This window comes from Crocodylus siamensis, chromosome 2 (assembly GCF_052110815.1).
Source record: "Crocodylus siamensis isolate JL-2025a chromosome 2, ASM5211081v1, whole genome shotgun sequence".
NCBI lineage: Eukaryota > Metazoa > Chordata > Crocodylia > Crocodylidae > Crocodylus > Crocodylus siamensis.
The window spans coordinates 173,956,691-173,982,202 of NC_143396.1; the positions used below are offsets into that span (position 1 = coordinate 173,956,691).

The 25,512-nt window shown below is 47.6% G+C and overlaps 1 protein-coding gene across 1 annotated transcript in view; it reads left to right on the forward strand.

Annotated features, from left to right (window-relative positions):
• LOC149871352 (solute carrier family 9 member C1-like) overlaps nt 1-25,512 on the forward strand; it is a 200,449-nt gene that overhangs the window by 103,481 nt on the left and 71,456 nt on the right. The window contains exons 12-15 of the mRNA XM_090034612.1: nt 7,075-7,172; nt 8,695-8,814; nt 20,654-20,849; nt 23,973-24,161. Of these exons, the coding sequence (XP_089890738.1) occupies nt 7,075-7,172; nt 8,695-8,814; nt 20,654-20,849; nt 23,973-24,161 (603 nt within the window). The remainder of the gene's footprint in view (nt 1-7,074; nt 7,173-8,694; nt 8,815-20,653; nt 20,850-23,972; nt 24,162-25,512) is intronic.

The window sequence follows — 25,512 nt, forward strand, 5'->3', positions numbered from 1 at the left end:
ACATTGGAGTCAAAAGTGGACTGGCCAAGTTCGCCGATGACACCAAACTTTGGGGCAAAGCATCCATACCAGAAGACAGGAGGGCAATCCAGGCTGACCTGGAGAGGCTCAGCAAATGGGCGGACAAGAACCTGATGGTGTTTAACGCTGAAAGGACAAGAACCTGATGGTGTTTAACGCTGAAAAATGCAAGGTTCTCCACCTTGGGAGGAAAAACCTGCAGCATCCTTATGGGCTCGGCAGTGCTATGCTGGCTGGCACTGTGGAGGAAAGAGACTTGGAGGTCATCATTGACCACAAAATGAACATGAGCCTGCAATGTGATGCTGTGGCTAATAGAGCTATCAAAACACTGGCTTGCATCCATAGATGCTTCTCAAGAAAATCCCAGAATGTCATTCTCCCATTGTACTCAGCCTTGGTGAGGCCGCAGCTGGAGTACTGCATCCAGTTTTGGAGTCCACAATTCAAAAAGGATGTGGAGAAGCTTGATAGAATCCAGAGAAGAGCCACAAGCATGATCAGAAGTCAGGAAAACAGACCTTACGACAACAAGCTGAGCGACATGGGGCTCTTTAGCCTGGAACAGCACAGGCTCGGGTGATCTGATGGCCACCTATAAGTTTATCAGGGGTAACCACCAGTATCTGGGGGAAAGTTTGTTCACCAAGGGATGACGAGGTCAAACGGTTATAAACTACTGCAAGACCGTTTCAGACTGGACATAGGGAAGAATTTCTTTACTGTCTGAGCCCCCAAGGTCTGGAACAGTCTGCCATGGGAGGTGGTTCAAGCACCTACATTGAACACCTTTGAGAGCAAATTGGATGCTTATCTTGCTGGGATCCTATGACCCCAGCTGACTTCCTGCCCTTTGGGCGGGGAGCTGGAATTGATGATCTTCCGAGGCCCCTTCCAGCCCGAATGTCTATGAAATCTATGTCACCCCTGGCAGCTGTGTGGCATCTGTCTGCCTGCCCGGGGCCCCTTTTCTGAATCCTCTCTCCTACCTGCCATGCCTTGGTGTTGTGGTTTGTATGTTGGCTAGACTATGTGACCAGAGTCTAACAAACAGTGCCTTGCCTCCCCTACTCCTTCTCCAGCTACCAAATCACCTAGGTATTGTGGAGATGCCCTTTTCTACCTTGCTTTCTCCCTCTAGCTTTGGCTGGGGCAACAGCCCTGTTGGGTTTCAGCCCACCTAACTTTAGTCAGGCCTTTGAACCCAGGAAGGGGCAATTATTTGGACTGGAGGGTCACTGAAGGATTTTTGGTGAAGTCTTGCAGGCCGGTGGGGAGGGGGAGGGAGAGGGCAATGCTGAACAAGTAGTGGGGGGGCAGTGCTGACCCAGCACAGGAGGAGGTAAGGGTACTGATGCCCCCTGGCAGTGGCAATGCGTAGGGGGTGCACATGCACCCCCTGGTAGCCTTGGTACACTGCCTGCCCAGCCACATTCGCCACTTGGGCAATGGGATGGCAGGGGGCAGGTGGGAGGGAGCATCACCTGCAAGCTCTGGCCAGGGAGTGGAGCACCGTTGTGCTCCCAGAAGTGGCCGCAGCCACTCCCACAGTGATTGGCTGTCTTGTGCTTGGCTGATCAGCCAGATCGACCACAGAGGGACACCCTCCCCCCAGCCCAAGCAGCAGGATCAGCTGCAGGGGTACCCCCCCGGTCACTGACTGGTTGCTGGGGGGGCCATGCCCCCCCGACTAAGGTGGCACAGGTCACTCATGCCACCTGGCTTGGTGGAGAAAGGTGGCAATTGGTCCTATCTGGCCCTGGGCTGTCTTTCCTGTATTAAGGGGAGTAAGACAGGGATGGTGGGATCTCCATGGAGATTGGCCTGGGACCTCTGCAAGCAGGGCAGGCTTAGCCAGGTGGATGGGTTGGGGGTGCAGATGCACAGGTGGGTAGAGCTAGGAATGCAGGGTGGTGATAGTTTGGGCTTGGAGCCCAGGGCAGAGTTACAATCTGCTCCCTGCTTGCCTGCCTACAGCCCCATCCCATCCACCTGACCAAGCATGCCCTGGCCATTGGGGTCCCAGGCCAGTCTCCATGGAGACTCTGTCTGCCACCCCCCTCTGTCCAGCTCCCCCAGTGGTTGCAAGGTGGACTGGTGGTGGTACCTGGGCAGAGAGTCTGGCCGCCATGCTGCCCCCACCCCACTGTGCACGCAGGGTGGCAAGACTGGCCACATATGTCACGGCCTAGATTGCTGGTAGAAACTGCAACTGGGGAGCTGGGCAGGACAGGGTGCTGCATGCCAAAAGGTCGCTCCTCCAATGACGTGTCACTGGAGATCCCAGGCTGGGGCAGGGGCTCTTCAGGCTGCCCATGCTCATGTAAACTGTATTGCTGTGGCCTGGGTTTCGGAGCACCACAATGTTGGTGTCTTGTGAGCACAGCCAGACTGACAATTGTGGTTGGTCACAGTGACCTACTGTGCCCTCAAGGCCTTGACTTTATGCAGCCCTATGATGCTGACTGATTGTGCCCTTGCTCCTGCATTGCTCCTGACAGGGCCTCATAAATGTAGGTGTTGGAATGCCCACCTTGCTCAAACTGGTTTGGCACCTCCATGTCACCCCAGAGCACCAAAAGTTCACCAGTCTCCTCCTGGCTCCAGTTGGAGCCCAAAACGGAGGGCACAGGAATGTACACGTGGGTGATGTTGAGCCTGGATTGTGAGGATAAGGCTATGCTGGGCCCCATGCTGGCTTTCTGGACCCCCGCATGGCTGTTCCACTGTTGCCAGCCCTGCGCAGCTGCCAGCAGTGCCCAGTACAGGGCACAGCATGGGACCGGCAGCCATTGCGCATTAACTAATCACTTTTAAATTTTCTACTTGCAGTTGCACGTAGCAAATTTAATCATGATTAAGGTTTGTTATTGTGCAGTAAGCACATGCACATGTAAACACACATTTACTGTGCAGTAAACTAGGGATCTGCGCAGTAACATATCTCATGTAGACGTACCCAGTATGTCAGTTTTTCAAATTCAGTGCTGCCAGACACTAGGGCTATCTGAAATTTTGCTGGATGTTTCATTTCAAAGGTGTTTTGATATGTTTTGAGCTCAAAACTGCAAAATCAAAATGAAACAAAAGCCATTGAAACAGCATCCCACGCCCAGCACCAGGAAGATTGGTGCTGCCTGTCATCCAGCAGGCAGACTGGGGCCCACACCCCCGGGAGGAGTCTGACAGAGCCCCGCAGCCCTCCCACGGGTGTGGGTGGGCTCCCAATATGCCTGATGAATGACAGAAGGCTGCTGGGACCAGTGCTGGTCTCTCCCAGAGGTGGGTACAACTAAGACTGGTGCTGCTGCTGGCCCCAGTCAGCAGCAACAGCATGCTGTCATCCGGTGCACAGATCCAGGGGCGCAGACCCCCAGGAGAGCTTGGGGATGTGCCAGAATCCTCCCCGGGGAGCGCGGCCCCTGGATTTGCACTGGATGACAGGAGGCTGCTGCCGGCTGGGACCAGTGCTAAAGCCAAGTAAGCCCAGCTTCAAAACTCAAAATGTTTTGAAAGTTTTGAAATTTTTTAAGTGTCTTTATTTCATTTCAAAGCAGCAGCATGCTGTCATCTGGTGCACAGATCCTGGGGCCTGCAGCCCCAGGAGGGCTACCAGGGCTATGCCAGACTCCTCTTGGGGGTACAGGCCCCTGATCTGCCTGCCGGATCACAGGAGGCTGCTCCTGCCACCTGGGACCAGCAGCAGCACCAATCTTCCCAGGCAGCAGGAGCAGCCTCCTGCCATCTGACAGGCAGATCGGGGGCCTACACCCCTGGAAGGAGTCCAGCACAGACTTCCTGAGGGTGAGGGTCCCTGGATCTGCCTGCTGGATGACAGGAGGCTGCCATAGCCAGCAAGTGACAGTTTTACTTGTCAACATCTTGAGGTGCAGTTTCCCAGAACCCTCTGCACCTATCTCCTTGAAACTTGGCAGGCTTCATGCCCTCAGAAGGGGCTACCATCCCTGCAAGTTTCTTCTGAATCAGACAAGAAATGACAATGTTTTAGGCAGTTTTGTGCTTCCCCATTATAGCCTACAGGCGAAACAGCGAAACAGCATCAAAACGGCAAAACAGTTTCAATTAAACGAAACGGAACAGCGCTTTCGAAACTAAATGGAACTCAAAATGAAACACTGTTCCATTGAAATGTTGAAATGGAAGTCAAAGCAGAATGGTGCTGTTTTGCACAGCCCTACCAGGCACCATTAGAAGCTGAAACTCTCTTCCCCCTGAAAGGACATTTGGGTTGGCCTCAGATCCCATGCTGAGATCCCCTATGCAGCCTGACACCAAATCTCCACATGAACCTGTGTCAGCCTCAGTGCCAGTGAAGCTAGCATTGGATGGGCCCTCTGAATGTTCCAGAGGGAAATCACCAGTTAGGAGCACATCCGGAAAGCCTTTACTACAACCTGCCAGCCTACAACCACCAGATTCTGGATGGAGCAAAAAGGATCCTAGGACTTTCCTGCATGCTGGAAATTATTGAGGCTTAGTATGACTCAGTTAAATTATGGCTTTGGAGTCATCTGAGAATGAGAAAGTGTATGCAGTTTATTATTTGAAGGAAAAAAACTCCCAAATAACTGGAGTTACTTCCATTAATTGTCCACTTACACATTCAAATCCTGCCTTCCTTTTCTTCTTTCTTGTAACATATAATAGAGGATTTTGCTGTTGAGAGGAACCTGAGGAACAGGAATTGTGCCATCCCTTATGCCATCAGTTTGGGGCAGGAAGGGAGGCAGTGCAACAGTGTTTTCTGTGGGTATTGCTAAGGCAAAAAGTCTGATCAAGGGCTCAGGGTATGATACGCATCCCCAGGTGAAATGTATGTGGAAAAAAATCAAAGAACCATAGTTACTAGTAAATAATTTCATTTTCTCAGAAAGTTAGGAAGTTACTCAAAACAGAACCATTCTGTAATTTTATAATAAAAGGTCTAAGGGTAGTATTGAAATAAGTTAACTTTGGTGCTGAGGAGATAATCATCCACCTACTCTACTTTCTTGACATTCTCTATAACTGATCTTACACCAAACATCAATCTTGTTCAGATTACATTTTAAATATTAACATGCCACTGCAGTATCTGTAGTTGATGTTTCTTCACCATTAATATTAATATTAATTGCACGTAACCTTAGATCTAAACTACATTTCTAGTTATGCTGATTAGGCCTGTGTGAGTCAGCAGCGATCCAATCCAGCTTCAGATCTGGCTGCTTCAGATGGCTGCGATCCGATCCAGACAGAGCTCTGAACCAGGTTTCTGCCTTGATCCAGCCGAAGCGGCTTTGAAGCTTTGGAGCCACCTCGGAGATCCGGCCATAGGGTATAACGGGAAATCAATTAAATATCTATAACTTTGTTTGTTCTGATTTGATTTAGATGAAACTTGCAGGGATGGTAGCTTCTGCTGAGAGCATGAAACCTGCCAAGCTTCAAGAAGATCAGCTTTCATGAATTTGGGGAACTGTACCCCAAATTCATGAAAGCCAAACTCATGTCACAGCTGTGTATTACAACACAGGGGGGTCAAAACTGTACAAGTGGTAGTTCTTACTGAGGCCACAAAGCCTGCCAAGTTTCAAGAAGATCAGTGTAGGGGTTTGAGGGGAACTGCACCTCAAGCTGTGGACAAGCAAGACTCATGCCATGGGTGACCCAGCACAGCAGGGATGACAGCTCATGCCATGGGTTAAGGCACAGCAGGGTTGACAGCTGCAGGGATGGTGGCCCCTGTTGAGGCCATGACACCTGCCAGCTGTGGAGGAGATCAGTGCAGGGGGGTTCTGGGGCCCTGCAGCCCTGGCTGCTGACAGACAAAACTCGTGCCAAGACTGCATCTGTCTTGGGGCAGTTGATTGTCTGTATTGATTCTTTCCTCTCCTTAGCCTGGTTTTGTAGGTGCTAACTTATGCTCGTTAAGTCGTTATGTAGTAGCTAGGTCCTGTGTATTGAGCTGGTCCCTGAGTCCCTGGTCCCTGATTGATTGGTAGCTGATAACACAGTAGCTAGCAGCCAGGTCTGCAGCAGTGTCTCCCCTCCCCGCCCCAAGACAGAGACAGTCAGTCCCACAAGCACCCATGGCAGGAGTTTTGCTTGTCCGCAGTTTGAGGGGCAGTTCCCCCCAAACCCCCCCTAGACGTGACATGAGTTTTGCTTCCAAGAATTTGGGGTGGTGTTCCCCCCAAAACACCCACCACAGATCTTCTTGAAATTTGGCAGGAATCATCCTCTCTGCAGAGTCTACCACCCCTGAAAATTTCATCCAAATCAGACAAAAAACAACAGTTATAGATATTTTATTGTTTCCCCATTATACCCTATGGCCGATCTCTGAGGTGGTTCAAAGGCAGCTCCAAAGCTCTTTGGAAGCTCCAAACCACTTTGGGAAGCCTAGCCAGGCCAGCATTTCGACCCAGATGTGCTGCTTCAGACCCCAAAGCATCCGGAGCTTCTCCGGATCCGAAGCTCTGTCCGAAGCCTTGCACAGCCCTAATGCTGATATAGCTTCACTCAGCATTTGGTCCTGGCTGGCTTAAAGAAAAATATCCCTTTTCCTTCCCACTTCTCCAGACAACCTGCACAAACCAGGTTGAGCAATTCAAGAACAGAAAGAATTATTTTTATGGAATAGTAGAAGCTGGAGTATTGTTGCAGCCATGAAGTTCCCAGAAATGTATGAAAGGGAATCATATTTGTGATATCTTTTATTTGACCAACTGTATAGTTTGGGAAAACTATTGGACAAGCTTTCCAGCATCAAGTGCCTTTCCTCAAGTCACTTGATACCCCAGAATGCATCCAGCAACTCTCCCATCTATACGGATGTTCCAGTAACAACTATCACAAAAAATCCTTGCCTGTTATAGAATGTGTACATATTACAAAGGCAAGTAAACAAAAAATCCCATTTATTTCCATACTTAATTATACACCTATATTTTTATTTCATCAAAAATAACAAAAGTCAGATAGTTTTTAGTCATTGATTTTGCTGTTAATTTTCATGCTGTGGTTATTTTTTGTTGTTTTTTTAACTAGGCCAGTTATCAGAAGCAATATAATGCTGGAATGCTTAATCAAGATGCTGCCCAAACATTAATAGGTGCTGCAGAAAGCTATGTTGACATTAAAGGGAAGTAAGTGCTTAATTTACTTTAATTTGTTTAAAAGAGGAAAATCAGTTGGATATTGCAAATTATAGGTCACCCATGTCCAAATATGGGTGTAACCAATATTTATAATATTCACATTGCCTATATTTGTTTTTACGAATGAGTAACATGTAGATGCAAGCAGGGCAAGTACATGTTTTTTAGAGTTCCTTATTGAATTAAAAGTTTGCTCCAGCTGTATATATTCTACATATGACAACAGTATGGAAGCAGTATGTAATATGAAAATTGCCAGACTTAATACAGACAGTACAGTAATTTACAAAGTGTCTGTACAGTAAAGTTATTATCTGAAATGGTTGTGCCCTCGAGCATGATTCACTTTAGGCAAGCCTGCCTCATAAACTGGAATCAGTTTAGCCGCTGCTCTGCAGCAGTTGGGGCATATTCACACATGCTCTGGATGGGGTGCGGGTAGTGCTTTAATTAGAGTGGCTCAGAGAGCTACTCTAATTAAAGTGCCTGCAGCGTCTCATGTATCAGCAATCCCACACTTCAAAATGGCGGTGGGAGTCCTTTAATTAAGCTCATTGAACGAGCTTTAGTTAAAGCACTCCCGCGACCATTTTGAAGCGCAGGGATGCTGATACTCAAGACATGGAGGCTGCTGGAGCACGCTAATTAGCACATTCTGACACGTTGTAATTACAGTGTGTTGGAGCAGCCCCCCCATACATCTACAGGCACCCTTGATGTGTATTAATTAGCATTACTGAGTAGTAGTGCTAGTTAGCTTGCCTCAAAGTAACTGGCCCACTTGTGCAGTTGTTGTTACACTGCTTCTGATTTAGGAGGAGGCAGACATGGAGGCCGCTGGAGTGTGCTAATTAGCATGCTCTGACATGGTTTAATTATAGTGTGGTGCCTCCAGTGTCTCATGTAACAGTAATCCCGCACTTCAAAATGGTAGTGGGAGCTCTTTAATTAATGCTTATTGAACTAGTTTTAGTTAAAGCATCCAGATATATATTTTTGTCTTTGACTATACATATGCTGAACCCAGAGCTGGCTTGAGGGGTGTGTGGTGCCTGTGCAGGGCCTGTTTGGGAGGTGGGGGGTGGCGAGCAGCTGGAGCGCAGAGCTGGTGGCGCATGGTAGCCAGTAGGGACTGTATGGCACTGACAGTGGGGCCCGGGACGGTCGCACTGATTCGCTTCCCCCAAGGGATGGCTCTGGATGAACCATTTACTTAAGTGAGGCACAAATTTAGTTTTACTTAAGCAGGCATGAATTGAGTGCAGAATTTGATCCAGTTATATTGTTATTTGCATAATAGAAGTGTAAAATAAGAAAGAATACTGTAGCATTGAATATTTACTACTGCATTTATGAAGTATCTGTTCAGGTGATACTGTAGAGTGGATCATCAGCTGAAATAGATTTATGTTGCTTTACTCCAGTGGAGTTATACCAATTTACACTTGTGTGTATATTGTAGGTTTATTTCCAGCAGTATAATATTTTTGTTTTAAAATAATGTTCTTAGGTTTATGAATATTCATGAGGTAAAGACATATTGGGAAAGCAAAGGACTATTTGTTCTTTGTAAGAGATTGCTTTCTGATTGGGTTTACAATGTGAAAGAAGAAAAATCTAAGCCTTCAAGGTAAGAACAGTACAAAAATTCCTAAATAAAGTTTTATATGTACTACATGTCAGTTTGGCCATCAGCACAAAATTATTATTTTTACCTGTTTTTAAGATTATTTTTTCATACCATCTTATTGTTTATTCTTTAAGGGCATTTACAACATTTGCAGTATATACAGCATAGGAAAAAGCTTTTGAAGTGATTTGTGTAAGCTTCAGAGGGCGCATCCACACATGCAGACATGTGTGCTTGCAGCAGCTAATAGGTTTCATAGACTTTCAGGCTGGAAGGGGCCTCGGAAGATTATTGAGTCCAGCCCCCTGCCCAAAGGGCAGGAAGTCAGCCGTAGTCACAGGGTCCCAGCAAGATAAGCATCCTGTTTGCTCTTGAAGGTGTTCAATGTGCTTGAACCACCTCCGATGGCAGGCTGTTCCAGACCTTGGGGGCTTGGACAGTAAAGACATTCTTCCTTATGTCCAACCTGAAACAGTCTCGCAGTAGTTTATAACTGTTCAACCTCATTGTCCCTTGGGGCGCTCTGGTAAACAAACGCTCCCCCAGATACTGGTGGTCACCCCTGATAAACTTTTAGGTGGCCACCAGATCACCCCTGAGCTTGCGCTTTTCCAGGCTAAAGAGCCCCATGGCTCTCATAGCTCAAATAGAAGCGGTGCAAATTTGAGCCAGGGCTTTTTGCCTCAGTGCATATGCCTGGACATGCACTTTGGTGTGGGGCAAATTGTGCCATTTGGGGCAAAGTAACCCTGCCTGTCTCCTACCAGATCTGCAGCTAGGGGGAGCTAGAGGTGCTGGCCCCAGCAGTATAAAAACCTGCCCTGTGGTGGCCCCAGCAGTATAAAAACTTGCCCTAGCAAGCAACTCAGGGCTAAGCTACTTGCCCTTAGGAGCTTCTGGGGCACAAAGTGGCAGGACCTGCTTGGCAAGAGCATAGTTGGGGCACCTCAGTGGCTGAGTCTGTACTCCACCCTCATCCCACGAGCCACTGGAGACCTCAGCTGGAAGCTTCTCCATGGAGCTGTCGCCATGGGCACATATGTGGCAAGCTTCATGGACACCCCAGTCTCCTGCCTCTTCTGCGGGCAGAGGGAGACCCTAGCGCACGTGACCCTCGAGTGTGCCAGGCTGCAGCCCCTCCACCTCCAGAATCTTCTCGTAAGATTCTGGTTGAATTTCACCCCTACTTTTTTGTTTTTGGTCACCCCATCCATGGCCCCAAGTCTCAGGACCTCTTGGTCAACTTCCCCCCGACCCTGGCGAAGTGGGCCCTGTACTTGGCCAAGAAGGAGGCTCTGGCTGGGAAGGTGCCCGGAGACTGTGGGGCCACTTACCTCTCACTTGTCCGTGCATGTTTCTGGGCAGAGCACTAGTGGGTAGTGTCCACTGGCTCCTTGGATGCCTTTGAGGACTGGTGGGTGTGGCCTGGGAGGCTGTGCACAGTGTTCCCCTTAGGCACACTCATTTTCAAGTTTTGACCCTTTGATCCACACAACACTCCTATCCTGTTTTTTTCATTAGTTGTCCCAAGTATTTTGTTGTAGCATTCACCCATTATTCTCCATACAATAGGGACTACTAGTTAGCCAGGTGGACCTTAGGGCCCACGGTATTTGAATGTTAGAAATAGACAGGAGCTTCTGGGGGAGAAGCCTAAGAGAAAGTTGGCCATGCCCCTTCCTATCCCAGGCAGCTGCTGTTGCTGCTGCTGCTTGATCTCAGGAACTTCTCAGGGAAGTAGATCATTCACCATGCAGGCTGTTGCTGCTGCTGCTAGCCTACTTTCAGGAGCTTCTGGGGAAAGTTGGCCATGCCCCTCCCTGCTTCAGGCTGCTACTGCTGCTGCTGTTGCTAGCTCTCTCAGAAGCATCTGGAAGGAAGTTGGCCATGCCCCTTCCTGCATCAGGCTGCTGCTGCTGTTGCCACCCCCCAATGGGGGGATCCTCTGCTGCACGACACTGCCCCTGCCCTTGGGGAGGGGCCCACTGAAATACACCCCAGCAGTGCACCCCAGCTTCTGCACTCTTGTTATGGCCTGCTGCCCAGCCCGCCGCCAAGTCACAGTCAGAGAATAGCCTAGGGAGGGAACCTGCACTGCCTTTGGGCCCCTCCTCCACCATCACTGCCAGAGCCTGAAGGTGCCTTACCTTCCCCAGCTGCCTTGGCAGGCCACCCCTGCCTTCACCTCCACTTTCACCTGAAGCACACCCTCAGTGGCTGAATTGGACGGTTACTACCACTGCTGCTGCTGCTGCCTCCTGTTCTGCTGCTGCCCCCTCTCAGGAGAGAGAGAAATTCCCTGCTGCACCATCTTGCACCTCCCCACACTGGATTACTTCCTTAATTGACACTTGCTTCTGCACTTCCCCACAGCTGCCTCACCATATCTACTCCTGTGCTTGTGTTCCTGCCTTTGGCCTTGCTGCTGAGTGCCTGGCTGGAGGCCTGAAGGGCTTCTGCACTGAGCTTCCACAAACAAGGTGCCTCCACTCCTCCAGCCATCTTTTACAACTGCCTCAGCAGCTCCTCTGTGTGTTTTGCCCTCGTGTGGTAAGTCCTGTGGTCCACTCCCCTTGCCCTGGTGTTTGTTGTGTGGCTGAGTAAGCCAGCTCAAGTCTCCCTAGCCCTTGTGTGTGTGTGTGTGTGTGTATTTCCTCCCCCATCTTCCCCAGGCATAGCCCATCCAGTTTCCTGTGGGGCTGTAGCTCAGTGAGCTTCAGCCCCTTCCCTCTCTCCCACTCCTTCCCCCACAGCCCCAGCCTTCCCCTACTGGATTCACCAGCACCACTGTATATTTTGCTTTTGTTTATTGATTTCCCTTTCCACTGTGTGAAGAAATGGCAGGGCAGGAACCTTCTGGGAGGGCAGATGCCCCCACAGATCTTCCTGTAGCCCCCACCATGGGGACAGATCCCAGCCAAGCCCCCAAGTGGATGCATGCCCCTGCAGCCCCCACCCCAGAGGCAGAGTCCAAATGACCTGCTACAGGGATAGAGATGCCTGAGACCTCTGCTGTGAAGGCAGGCAAGACTCGAGCAGGGAGTCAGCAGGACCAGGGGGTATCCCCTGGCCAGGCCCCTCCCAGAGGGGTTCCCAAGCCCCCTTCCCCCACCATCAAGGACCAAGGGCAAGGGCAGTGGGAAGGGCTCTTCTTCAGCCTCCTCCACAGCTGGGGGTGGGAAAGGCAAGGGCCCTGCCCCCAAGCCTAGACCACCAGCACCTGAGAGGACCAAGTGTGCCACACCAGTCAGCACACCCACTCAGGCTGGCCCTGGCCCTGGCCCTGGCTCTAGCCCCAGCCCCACCAATGCAGCCCCCAGCGAGGGAACTGCAGCTATGCACAGGTGGCTGCGGGGTGGCCCACAGCCACAGGGCATGGACCCTCCACTGCCAGCCCTTCCAGCTCAGGTGGTGGGGCCCCCTTTCCAGCACTTACCTGCAGGCATGGGGTGAAGTGCCAACTGCCCACATGGGAAAACTTGAGTTTTGAGACCTTGGTGCAGGCCCTGGCTTGGGTAGTGGAGGCCCCAAGATTGTGGCTGCCTCCTGCATTCATGGCAAGGGGGTCATTTTCCTTGCCTCGGAGGTCACTGCACAAAAGGCAGTGGAGAGGGGGCTCATGGTGCAGGGCCAGAACATCCTCCTTGACGGCTGCCTTGTGATTCCTTTTCAGGGGGCCCTAGTGAGGATTTTCTATACATTGGGGGACCTGTGGTTCTTCCGGTGCTGTGCCCCAGGGCACTTGCACCATGAGAGCCCCATAGGCCAGGCAGGCAAGGCATCTGCAGTTCCAACTGGTGAGAGGGGTGCCTCTACCACTGGTGCCTCTCCCCACTCAGGCTTCCCTGGCACTCCAGGCGCAACTCCCAGCCCCCGTATGAGCTCAGGGGACCCCACCCACCACCCAAATTTGGCAAAGTCCTGTGGGGGGGTGCAGCAGCCAAGGAAGGAGAGGGAGCAGGGCCCCCTGCCCCTAGCCATGCCTCCTGCTGTAACTGCCCCTCCAACCCTCACCTTCTCCTACTGGAGCCTGTCTACCTGAGAACCCATGGCTAAGTGGGTGCAGGTCGCCTCTGGGTGCAAAGTCAAGAGGAAGACCCAAGTGCAGCTGGAGCCCTCTGATGTGGATGACTTCCCCCCCTCCCCCACAAGACTATCACATGGGGAGAAGGAGTGGCCCAGTTTCTGGGGATCTCCCTAGCTGCTCCCAACATCCACTCCTTCCTTCAGGAGTGGGGGTACCCCACAGTATTCTTGCACGAGATATTGACAATTTCGGCCAATGAGCCTAATTTGCAGCTGGAGTGGGGAGGCAGGGTCTTTTTTAGTCACCTCTCGGCCACCTCTTATGGGGTGGCCACCTTGTTCTCCCCAGGCCCACAGCCAGAGGTTCTCCAGGATGTTGAGGTGGTACTGGGCCACTTGCTGCACCTCTGGATCCAAGTGCAGGGACTAGTTCTGAACCTTCTGAACATGTACGCCCTTGCAAAGGACCCAGAGTTGGCAGATATTTTTCACCAGGCAGCCACTTACATCAGCACCCTCAACCCTTGCGAGTGCCTGGTCCTTGGCAGGGACTTTAACATTACTCTAGATGCACGAGACTGGTTGGGCAGGGAGTGGAACCAGGCTGCCATAGGTGTCCTTGGGGAGATCCTGGTGGACTACTCCCTGGTGGACACCCTACGGGCCCCCACTTCCTTCACCTATGTTAGAGTGGAGGAGGAGCAAGTATGCCAGTCCTGGTTGGACCAGGTGTATATCTCTTTGCCACATTTTGCCCAGGCCCACTCCTCTGGCATCCAACTGACCCCTTTCAACAATCACCACCTTGTCTGGACCCTGATGGAGCCCATCCTGTTTAGGAGAGGGGTGTGTCAAGGCTGCCCACTGCCAAACCAGCTGTACATCTTGACCCTGGAGTCCTTCCTCATCTTCCTGTGGAGGCAGGGGGTGGGGTTGATGCTCCAAGAGCTGGTGGTGTGGCTGGGCCTGTCATTGCATGCCAACGATATACTGCTCACAGTCCAAGACTCAGGGAACCTGGCACAGGTGGAGGCCTGCCAGGAATTGTACTTGGCAGCCTCCTCTGCCTCAACTGATACTGTATGGCAGTCGCTGCAGGACCTGAAGAAAGATTGGGAGTGAACCCACCTGCCACCCATCACCCACAGCCAGGCCAAAGCTCTTGACCCAGTTGACTTACCCTTGACAGGGCCAGGGGCATCAGGAGCACCAGAGAGATGCTCTGGCCAGAAACCAGAGCATCCTTCCTAGAGGACCACTCCTAGGTTGTCTCCAGGCACGGACTGTGCCTTGCCCCACTGTTCTGTAACATGGGGTTTTTTTGGGTCTAATTTTGCTCCCATGCTGCAAATATGCAGTGCAGGGAACATTTGTTTGTTCCTGCATATGTGTCTTGCAGAGTCTCAAACCCCTTTGAGATGCTGCAAGATGCACATGCGTGCTTGTCTGGACATGCCTAGAGAGTGCATTTAGGGAAAAAAAGGAAGCATGCAGATCAAATTGTCATCTTTTTCTTACAGTCTACTCTTTTTTTCTTATAGTCCACACTGATATTTCTACATGAGTCACCTTTGAGAATCTAGCAGGCGATTCAGGATTGATTGTAACCATTCTGTACAGATAGATCTTTGTGGATTTTATTGGGTAGTCAGATCTCTTTCCGAGGGCACTGACTTTTGATGTCTGGGAGGATTCACTTCTGGTCCTCAGCATATATGTGTGGTAACTGCAGGAACTTTGGAATCATAACTCTAATGGGTAGAGCTTTTGCATAGGGAGTGGGGGACTCATGTTCTGGGCTCCCCTCACCCAGAGAGGATTTGAACATGCATCTCCCACTTCCCAGAAAAGTGCTCTAACCACAAAGGCCTGGGCACTCACCAGCTCAATTCTGGAAGCTATGCCACTGGGCAGCCAAAAATGGAAGATATGCAAGGCCAAGGGGAAGACAGTAATCCAGAGGAAGTGTGGTTTAGAGGATTAATCTCTGAAAGAGAGGGGGCCTCAGATTCTTGCTCTATCCCAGTTGGGACTGTACTACTGCAGTTTATCCATTTTATCTAATGACTGTTAAATGCAAAGTGCAGAAAAGCTATTGGGTTAGTGGGTTATATAAATGCTCAATAGGCTAACTTCCACAGGAGATATGGAGGATTCCTTTGGCTCAATCTAGCCTATGTGCAGGTGGGTAAGGCACCTTGCTGGGAAGTAAGACATGTGAACTCAAGGCTCTCTGGCTGTGGGGCGCCTAAAGCACTTTGAAGGCAAATTCTTTAATCCCACTGGGTTACTGGGCTAAAAAGGGTCTCTTTTCCTCATTTCAGGGGATTACGGTTATGTGCCTATTCAGGTAGAATAGGATATGAGGGAGCAATAACTCATAACTGTTACTCCAGCTGGGTGCGTCTACATGTGAAATTAATGCGTGTTAAGATTACTACATATTAAGAGACAGTGCAGTAAACTGCACCCGGGAACACAGTGACATGTGCACCCACATTGGAAGCATATTTGCTTCCAATGGGAGCAGTTGAGACCAGGGTTGCTTCTGTGGCTCTGCTCCAGGCTCCCCCACCTCAGGCTGGCAGGGAACACTAGGATTAAGCCTGGGCTCTGGGGAGCAGAGACAGAGCTGTCCCAGAGTGCGGGACAGCTCCCAGCTGTGTAGAGCTCAGGATCTCAGCCTAGCTCTGTGAGCCTGGCTTGAAGCAATGCCCTGTGGCTGAGTGGCAGCAGCACCCTGAGCTCTTCCCTTGTTCTTTGTCTCCAGTCCCAGCACTGCTCAGTTCTCAGCTCCCCCCAGGAGCCATGAGCTGAGCTGCACTGCGACAGGGAAGCTGTCTTGTCTCTACAGCACCTGGCCAAGGACAGAGAGCTTCCCCGTCCCCTCAGAACTGCTACTGTCCACATAACATATGCCCCAGTTGGCTCCTGCTCCCCACCTGTGCCTGGGGGGAGCCAGAAGCTGAGCAGCTCCAGAAACAGGTAGAGATGTGGGTGAGTGAACAGCACCATACAGGGGAGGTAAGCAGTGCCAGTACCAGGGAAGATGCATCTCCCCCAAGTCCTGACACTTCTTACCCTCCCCCCGCATTTCCTCCAGTCCCAGCACTGCTCAGCTCCCAGCTCTCCGTGTGCATGGGCAGGGAGTGAGAGCCAACTGGGTCATGCTACATGGGCAGCAGCAAGGCTGAGGGGATGGGGAAGATCTCTGTCCTTGGGACAGACAGGTCCCCCATCCCCTCAGCAAGCCAAATATAATCTTTTTGTTTTAAAATAATAAGCTCAGGGTGTTGCTGCCACTTGACCACAGGGCATCGCCCCAAGCCAGCACCACTGAGCTGGGCTGTGGTCCTGAACTCTGCACTGGAGCTGTGGACAGCAACTCTGCCCCACCCCATGTGGCCCCTGCTGCCTAGGCTGACCAGGAACAAGTTGCTCCCAGTCAGTGTCTACACATATACTACTGTTCAGTAGGTAATGTGCCATTAATCTATTACCTGTTGGTACTAGCAAACAGCGCTTTAGCCTAATTTACTGAGCAGTATGTCCCATGCACATGTAGATGTTGACACTTTATTGCACATTAAATTAGCCTAATGCACAGTAAAGCAACTCACGTAGGCACACCTACTGAGAAAGTTTATTCCTGGATTGCTCCTAGCTAGATTACTGTAGCATGTTGGCCATGCCATCTGTAGTGTCTCTAGGAATTATATGTGATTCCAGTAATCCAGATTCAAGTGAAATGCTCTCCAGAATTGACTTGCCCTTCAAGGTATTTGAATTTATTTTTTGGCTTCAGACATGATTCACTAAACAAACTTAAAGAGAAATGGTCCGCTGTCTTTAGGTTTTATGTTGCCAACTGATGTAAGGCTATTACCTTTGAGCCAGTTCCAGCTTCAGAGATGTTAAAACCCACAAACCCCAGCCTTTTGTAATACTCAAAATAAACATCTAAAGAACTGTTTAATTCCTAATTTCAGAGATTTTGCAACATTTATATTCCTAGGTGTTTCTCTGTAATTTTAGTAACAAATTTGATGAAAGTATCTTGGTGAGATTTAAATATGTCTGAAGAAACATTGTCATTATCTTTTGAAGATAGACACTCTGCTTTGTCTGCTTCTTCCATGGCCTGGAAAGACATAATCAACAAGAAATAGACCTTTCTCTGCCCCATTTCTATTACCGGAGTCTATATCCTTCCAGAAATATCTGTGCCCACCTTTACTTCCCTTCTCCCTTAATTTTTCAAAGATTCTTCTTGCAACATAATTTTAAAGAGGAAAGTGTATTTACTTATAGAAATAAATAATATAGATGAGTTTCTAAGGAAGAGTTCTATTCCTGATATTTTCTCATTCTGAAAGGGAAGATGATCTACCCCATATTTTAGACCCTAGAAAACTTAAATACGCAAGTGAAAAATTCTATATGGCATTGTTAGTAGCCATTCTTTCTTCTTTATCTGCCACTTTGTTTGATGCCCTCAATCTAAAGGATTTTGATATTCTCATTTGATTAAAAAAAGGGACTATTTAAAATTCCAGGAAGGCAGTATCTTTTTTTAGTACCAGGTTTTATCTTCTTGATCAGCAGGAGTTCCAGTCTGACATGGGGATTGGTGGCATGGAGCTGCAATTTGCTGCCCATCTGCTCTGTAGTGCTCTCTGCTGCTGATCTTGCTGCCCTCCAAAGTGAATGCAGTCAGCTAACTGCTGGGGGGGTGGGCAGAGAATCGCAGCCCACAGCCACAGCCACAGCCAGGTCACAATCTCTGGCCCTCAATGACAAAAGACTGGCAATATTTTCAAAAAGGGCCAGATCCAAACAAGGACTTAAGCACTGAGATTAGAAGTTAGGCAGAATTTGAGCACCTAAACCAAAAATTGCTACGCTGAAACCCCCACTCAGCTGTCAACTCTGGAGGTCCCTAAACTCAATAGTCATTTAAGGCTTTTACATCCAAGTTCTCCAGGTACATAGGCAGGTGTAGATCCATAAGGGTTGTAGTGGAATGGTCGCACCCTTTTGGCTGTATGCAGGATGCACTCTGATATTCTGGAGTATCAGTGTAGCTCTTGCTAGGAGCTCTGCATGTTCTGGGAGCTCTACAAGCTCATTGGCTGGCTGGTTGACATGGGGCTGTCTGGAGTCCCTGCTTTCAAGCAACTCCACAGCCTGCTACTGTTCAACTCTTCCCCTCTCTTCTCCCCACCCCACATTTAATTCAGTACCAGGGGAGAGGAGAAGACGGGACAGAGTGGAGGAGGCAGCAGAAGAAGCAGCACAGCCCCTGGGATCCACTTCCAGAGCTGCATGAGTAGTGGTGCCAGCTATTCCTCCCCCTTCTCTCCGCTGCTGAATTCAGAGGATGAGGTGGGGAGGAGGAATGGGAAGTGCAAAGAGCAGCAGGTTCCAGAGCTGCTTGAAGCTTGGACTTCATGCAGACCTTGCACTGACCAGCAGGTGAGGTCATGGAGCTCCTAGTAGAGGCAGAACTCCCAGCAGGAGCTCCCAGCTAGGAGAGCTCACTGGCATCCAGAATGAAAGTGAGGGGGTGCAGCCACACCCCCTTGGACTCTGTGGCACATGGGCAGTGAGCTTTCTTCACTGTGCATGCACCACACATGTGGAGGGGTGTGGCCACATCCCCATCACAGTCATCTTGGATCAGTTCATAGGGTAGGGGTCTATACCACTCAGTTTTGTTACCAAACAGTGCCATGGTGATGCACATTACTTCCCAAACTGGAAACAGCTTACCTAGAGTGTTACTTGCACACTAATAAACTATGGCTGGCTGTCCTCATTTTTTCCTGTTGGCTAATTTGGGGTAGTTCCCAACTCAGTGTACTGGTTCTTGTGGATCTTATTGTGTGTTGCCTGTCTTTCCCTATACTTTATACAGTGCCTAAGTGCCTAACACAGGGTTCTGAATTCCACTTTGGTGGCCAGGGACCTAAAAGTTAGATGTTGCAATGCTCAACACTTCATCTCATGGGTATGCTTGAAGAGCTAAGTCCAAATGTCATGCAGTAGTAGCTACCTGTATTTGTCTAAGGTTACATTTCTGCCCTTACCTGATTGGCAATACAAAAATTGTGCAGGTACTCTAGAAAGTTGTATTTAGAAGCAGGACAGCATATACACATTAGGACTACCAAACGTCTGAGCAATCTCTTTTGTAGAAAAGGGAATGGGATGGCGATTTAATAATGAAGGGAAAGAGAATATTTGAAAAGGAGTGCAAGGCAATAAGGAAGCATATTCAGAGGAGAAGGCAGCCAGTGGCACCAAAGAGCCAGATTACAAAAGAGTCTCTTTTCTTTATAGAGTTATTAATACACTAAAGCACTGGCATTTTTTAAATAGTACATCATGTTATATTTTAAAAGTATATAAACCTTAGTGTAAAGGGATTTTTATCCATTTTCTTTCCTATTTATTATTTTCACCAGTTCATTTTTCTTTCTATAGTTTCTGTTTGCTCCTTTTATCGTTTTCTATGGATCTATCCATTTTCCCACTTTCCCACTATTCTGCTTTATCCCTGATCTCTCTTTTTCTCCCTTTTTCATAGGTCTTCCTTTCAACAATCACTTCTTTTTAATCTCCTTCTCCAGGATCAGTCAATTTCATTTTCTCTTCCATGGCTCTTGTAGCTTTTCCCTAAATCAGTGGCTTTCAAACATCCTAAAGTCATAGAACCCTTTCATCTCACTTCTGCTGTGGAACCCCTACCCTTGGTTTTGCATGCCATGCAGCCTGACATGAAACCAGGCAACCCACCATGGTAATGGTGGATGCCATTAACCCCTGTCTCTTTGCTAAACCCCTGATGACCTGTCATGGAACCTGAGGTTCTGTGGAACAATTTGCCATAAGCAGATCTCCTCATAGATTACAGGGCTATATTCAAAACTTTTCAGCCACTTTCTGGTCTAACTGCAGCCACATTTTGTAATGATTACAGCTTCCTTGAATTCAAGGAGCATGTAAGAATCTTTAGTATCTTTCTACACTGCCACTTACGGTGATTTCATCTTGTATTCTGTAAGTGGAAAGATCTCTATGGCTGCTTGCAGATGTTCAAAAAACACCAAACACACTTTACTGAAAGCAGCAGTGCATTACTTTGACTCAGCCCCCCCGCATAGATAGAGTATAGATCAGGCACTTCAGCAGGGCTTTTTGGCACTTTTAGTTAAAGCTGATTCAATCAGCTATTGGACAAAAGCACCAAAAAAGCCCCACTAACGTGCCCAATATTTTAGATGTTGGGCAAGTTGGGTCCAACTAACGTGTTGCCTCTTCTGGGCATCCTCTGAGCTCAGTGTGGGAAGACACCAAATTTAAAGTGAAGTACCATTTTGTTTTGTTTTTTTTAACATCTGCAAGCAGCCATCAGACCTACCACCATCATCATTAGATTTCACTTGTGATTACATACTTATTTGATAATTCTAGATTTTTTTAATAGTTTGGTATGATTGATTAGCTAGATCCCATTTTCCTAGAATATAATAAAAAGTATGTTGGCTCTAATCACTGTTTGGTGAAACATGGTTTTGGATGCATTTAGTAAATATACAGTAGCTTAATTTACCTAAGCTTTTGTATAAGAATATTGTAAGGTAATATTAAGAAAGTATCTCTTATTGTTAAAATGGCAAAGTACATTTAATTGGTGTCTACAATTGTTTCGGTCAATATTTACCTTATTTACCGATTATTATACCAAGCAAAATTAATTCATTATAAAAAAAAGTCACCAAATAATTATTTTCTTAAAATTCATTTGCAGGAACAAGTTTCTGAAGATATGTCATTTTATAGTATTCACAGATGAATTTGAGTATGCAAGTCACATTGTAACATTGTTAAACATATTTCCTATGATAATTAATTACTTGCCGGCCTACCATGACCAGCTTCTTCAACAACTGAAAATTTCAAACTACTATTTCCTTGGGTTGTATATGCTTGAGGCATTATTAAAGGTAGTGTATCTTTTTTTTTCTATTAATGGTAATATTTTTCATATTCCCCATAAAATGCAGAATTCCTTTTTTAAAATACTTAAATGCTTCATGATAATTCTTTTAAATGTAAAAGACAGAAAATGTCTGTCTCTTGTCTATTTCTTGCCCAGTTGTTTCCCTAATAATTTAATGAGTATTCTTTAAGTTGCTTAGAATTTTTTTTCAGTGCAACTTAAAAGCAAAATCAATTTTTGTGCTGAGCTTATGAATGTTCATTCCTTTTTTGTATACAGCTGCATTATTCTGTGTTCTGTCATTACAGCTGTGTTCTGTGTATGACAGTTTAGAAGTACTCGATATTTCTTAATACTGATAATATTCAGCAGCTTTCTATGAAGCAATAATAAAATGCTTCTAAAAGACACAATAATAAAGAAACATATCTGAGTTTCATCCCAGTTTATATACATTAGTAGTGGACCAGATCTTCCTTATAAATAGCGTCTTTACGTGACCTCTACACGTCTCAGCTCTTGGGATGTGATGGCAATTAATAGCTCTGATGGTGGAAATTTCCTAGTAATTTGGTGTGTGCTTATACACTTGTATGTTTCTTCCATGCTGTTCCTGAACAAACTGAGAGAGAGAGAGAGAGAGAGAGAGATGGGGAGAGAGAGACAGAGAAACTATAAAGCAGGCATGGTTTTCTGCTCGTCTCTGTTCCTTCCAACTATGACAACACATCAAATGGAAATTTTGGGGGTGCTGATCTGGCTTGGATTCACCTCAAAAGTCAGTATCTCAAATAATTGCTGACCATAGCCACAGCTCTCTTAATTAACTTTCTTATAAAATAGAGGTTTCCCTTGATTTATGTGGTATGTGCATTCCCAGAGAACAGCGCATAAATTGAATTTGCATAAAGCAAACCCACTTTATAATGTAACAAGTAGGGATATGTTCCCATGGTAGTGAGGGAGGGAGGGATTGAGGCTGACACTAGGGAGGGGGTGGAGGGAGGGGTGCAGCACAACCCATTGGCAGCTCCTGGGGTTGCAGCTGGCAGCAAAGCACAGGAACTGTGAGTAGGTGTGGGGCATGGCTCTTGTTGCTACGTATCCCCCAGGAGGGCTGCAGGCTGGAGGGCTATGCTGGGCTCTTCCTGGGGGGGATGCGGGCCCCTGGATCTGTGCATGGGACAATAACAGGCTGCCACTGCAGGATGGGGCTAGTGGCACCACCAGGTTCTCCCCAGCACTTAGCAGGCAGCTTGGGGCAGCCATGGCAAATTTTTGGGAGCAACAACCCTCTTCTCAGTGCAACCACCTCATTCCTACAACCAAGGCTGGGGCCGGTGGCAGCACTGGGCTGTTCTAGGAACTCCAGGAAGAGTGGAAGCAGCACTGGGAGGCAAGCTGCTGCCACCCCAAAATTCACCATAGCCTGCTGTTGTCCCATGTGCAGATCTGGGGGCCTGTGCATCCCCCCAAGGAGGAACCCCAGGAGGGCCCAGGTTTGGCAGGGGCTCTATGGAGCCAAGCTGGCTCCCCCCTCTCCCTGCTGGTGCAGCCCAGCTCCATAGAGCCCCCACCAGCCCATGCCCCACGCTGGGCCCCTGCCAGCACTGGCCCTGGTGCACCAGTCCTGTGATCCTGCCCAGATGTTGCTGCGTTCTGCGTGCCCGCTCGCTGCCATGCCCCTGCTGCCTGCCGCAGGTATTTCCCTGCTTTTCTGCCTGCATCTGCTACTGCTCCAGCACCATGTGGTTCCTGGCTCCAGCACTGGGTGCCAGACTCAGCAGGCACCAGCCCAGCCCCCGTGATTCTCAGCTGGCTTTGTGCGATGCTGGCCAGGCCAGTCCAGTTCCTGCTGTGTTGTGTGGTCTCAGCTGTGCAGCTAGGATGTGGTGCTAGAGTGGCGAGTGGAGGGGGATGAGGAAGCGGCATGAGAAGGGCAGCAGTGGCAGAAGGGAGGGGGAAGTGGCATTGAGCAGGAGCACGGGACCCATGCCAGTGCCCTGGGGCCAGGAGCAGTAGGAGTGCAGAACCCAGGCTTAAAGAAGTGCTGGTGGGGGTTCTGCCTGCCGTAGGGGGGGAGGAGAGGCGGGCTGTGGACAAACCCTCCTCCATGCATGCCACAACCCTCCCCAGCCACCCTCCCCCCACACACATCCCCCCACAAACGCCATACCCCACACATCCACACACATCCATATGCTCCTCCACCCCACACACACACACTCCCCTACCCCCCACATACCCACAAACCTATACCCAGTCACTCACCCCCACCCTCCCACAATATACAAAAGTAAGACTTCATTTTAAGCTATTATACAATCACCTCTATGTACACTACACAAACACATGTAAATCAGGATCAAAATAGTTTTTGAAATGAAATTAATGAATGTTGTAGTACACGTTTGATTTTTAGAATATCATTTGCAATTTTTCTGGTTCTGAGATGGCAAACCCCCTTGCTGAAAGGAGTACTTCTGGGGGGCAAGGGAGGGACTTCTGGTGGCAAAAGTGAGGGGTTAGGGGGTGGGACTTCCAGTCCCAAGATGGCAACCGGGAGCAGGCCACTTGTCAAGGGGTGAGATTACCCTTGCAGCCCTCGATAGGCTGCCAAAACTCAGTAAGCAGCCCTCTACCCAAAATAATTACCTGCTCCTTTGCTAAACCAATGCATGCTGCAGTGTGCCATATAAACATACCCTGACCATTAGTGAGAGTGGGTTTATCAATCTAGAGTTGTAGTGTGCGAAGATGCGTTATACAGGCAACCCCCACTCAATGCTGTTTCACTTAGCACTATTTCACTACCACGCTCATTTGAAATTCATACCTGATTTTACTTAGTGCTCAGCAAGTTTCGTTATAACGCTTGTGGTCACCATCTTGGGTCATTAAAAACAATTGCGGTCACAATCTTGGGTCATCAAGTACTTTCAGTTTCGCTTAATGCTTGTTTCACTTAACACTCATTTTTTCAGGAACCAATTAAGAGTGCTAAGCAGGGGTTTCCTGTAGTTATTTTCAGATCTGAATAAAAGTTTAATATACCCTTTTATTTGTTTTTGTCAGGTAAATAAAGTAGTGAATTGAAATAAATATTGCATATTATTAATCAAAACAGGCTCTAACCATGGGGAAGACCTACATCTTTTACCACTGGAACCAATTTGACATGTTAATCATAATAATTGGACTCATAGATATCTTTATTATTAACACAGTTAAATCAGTTCACACATCATACCATGTGATTAACGCTATCAGGGTATTCCGGATTGTTCGTCTTATTAGAATTCTTCGTCTTTTGAAGGTAAGAATAGTGTTTTCATAATTTTTATCAAGGTATTATACAATCATGAAGGGATTTTTGTTTGTTTATTTGTTTAATGATCAGTAAAATGATAGTGTTCCCAGGTTTCACCATTTAAATGTGTTTGTCTTTTCCTTGATGTGAATAGTATCCCAACACATATCATTTTGATTATGTTTCATAAAAATCTTTTCTTCTATCCTGTTTGTTCTGCCGTTTGAGAGAAGTCAAACAGTTTTATCATTGCTGGCCAGTAATAGGTTTTCTTTTGGTTTTCCTAATTAATAATTGTTGAAGAAAGTTTTGCTCACCATTTTTACTACAAAATCCTTGTATTTGTTTGCAGAGTTAATTAACCTTTTTCTTCCTTTATTTGTTTGGCCACCATTTCAAAAAGTTTACACTTAATATGCATACAATGCATGTGCTTCATGTACTCGCAAGAAAAAAACTTGTGTTTTGTTCAAGATTGTTCTTACCAGATTCAGCAGTCACAATATGACTAGGTTGAGGTGGGGAGAAGACTAATTTTTCCATCAAAAATCCTGAGAAAGGTTCTTTTTCTTCAGGCTTTGTGACTTATTATAATACAACTTTTTTATTTCTACACTCAGATCATCTTTCAATCTGTGAAAATCCCTAGTAGCAGGATGATGCCACTAAATTTATAAAATCCCAAAACACATGACTAACGTTATCAAGAGCCAGATTTCTCATGAATATTTCAGCTGCATTCTGCTCTTAATAACCATCACCCTTTATCTGAAAATTAAGTTAAATAGTTCCCCTGATGCTCAGTATTCAAAAACTTCTTTGGGAAATAAGACATCCCACAGATTGATTTATGTTGCATTCAGTCTAATGTTGAATGCTACGTTTTCTACCTAGAAACAAGAACAGAAAGATACTCTGCAGATTTCTTCTCTCAGTTTTCCAGTACACATTCCTACCCTTATCTTTATTTCCTCTGCTCCTTCGCAGGGTGAAGCAGGAAGAAAACTAGATGATACTCAACATTTCTACGATCTTCAGTTCTGGTGTTGCAATCTCCTGGCAGTGGCTGAACATCTAATACTGCTTCCATCAATCATGCTTTAAATTCTCATTCAGAAGGAAGATTGTATAGTACAGTTAAATGTTGCTTTCTTTCAGTGGTAGCATCAATTCTTGACTCTTGGTGCAGAAAAATGGCAATCATTAAGTCTTCACAAAAACTCAAGCTTTATTTTTAATGCTTTATAGTTAATCCACTTATCACATAAATATCTGATATTTAAAATTGAAACACTTTTCAATTCCAACTTCTAGTCAGGCCTCTGTGCCTTAATCTAGTTTGGTGACTTTTCTTGTG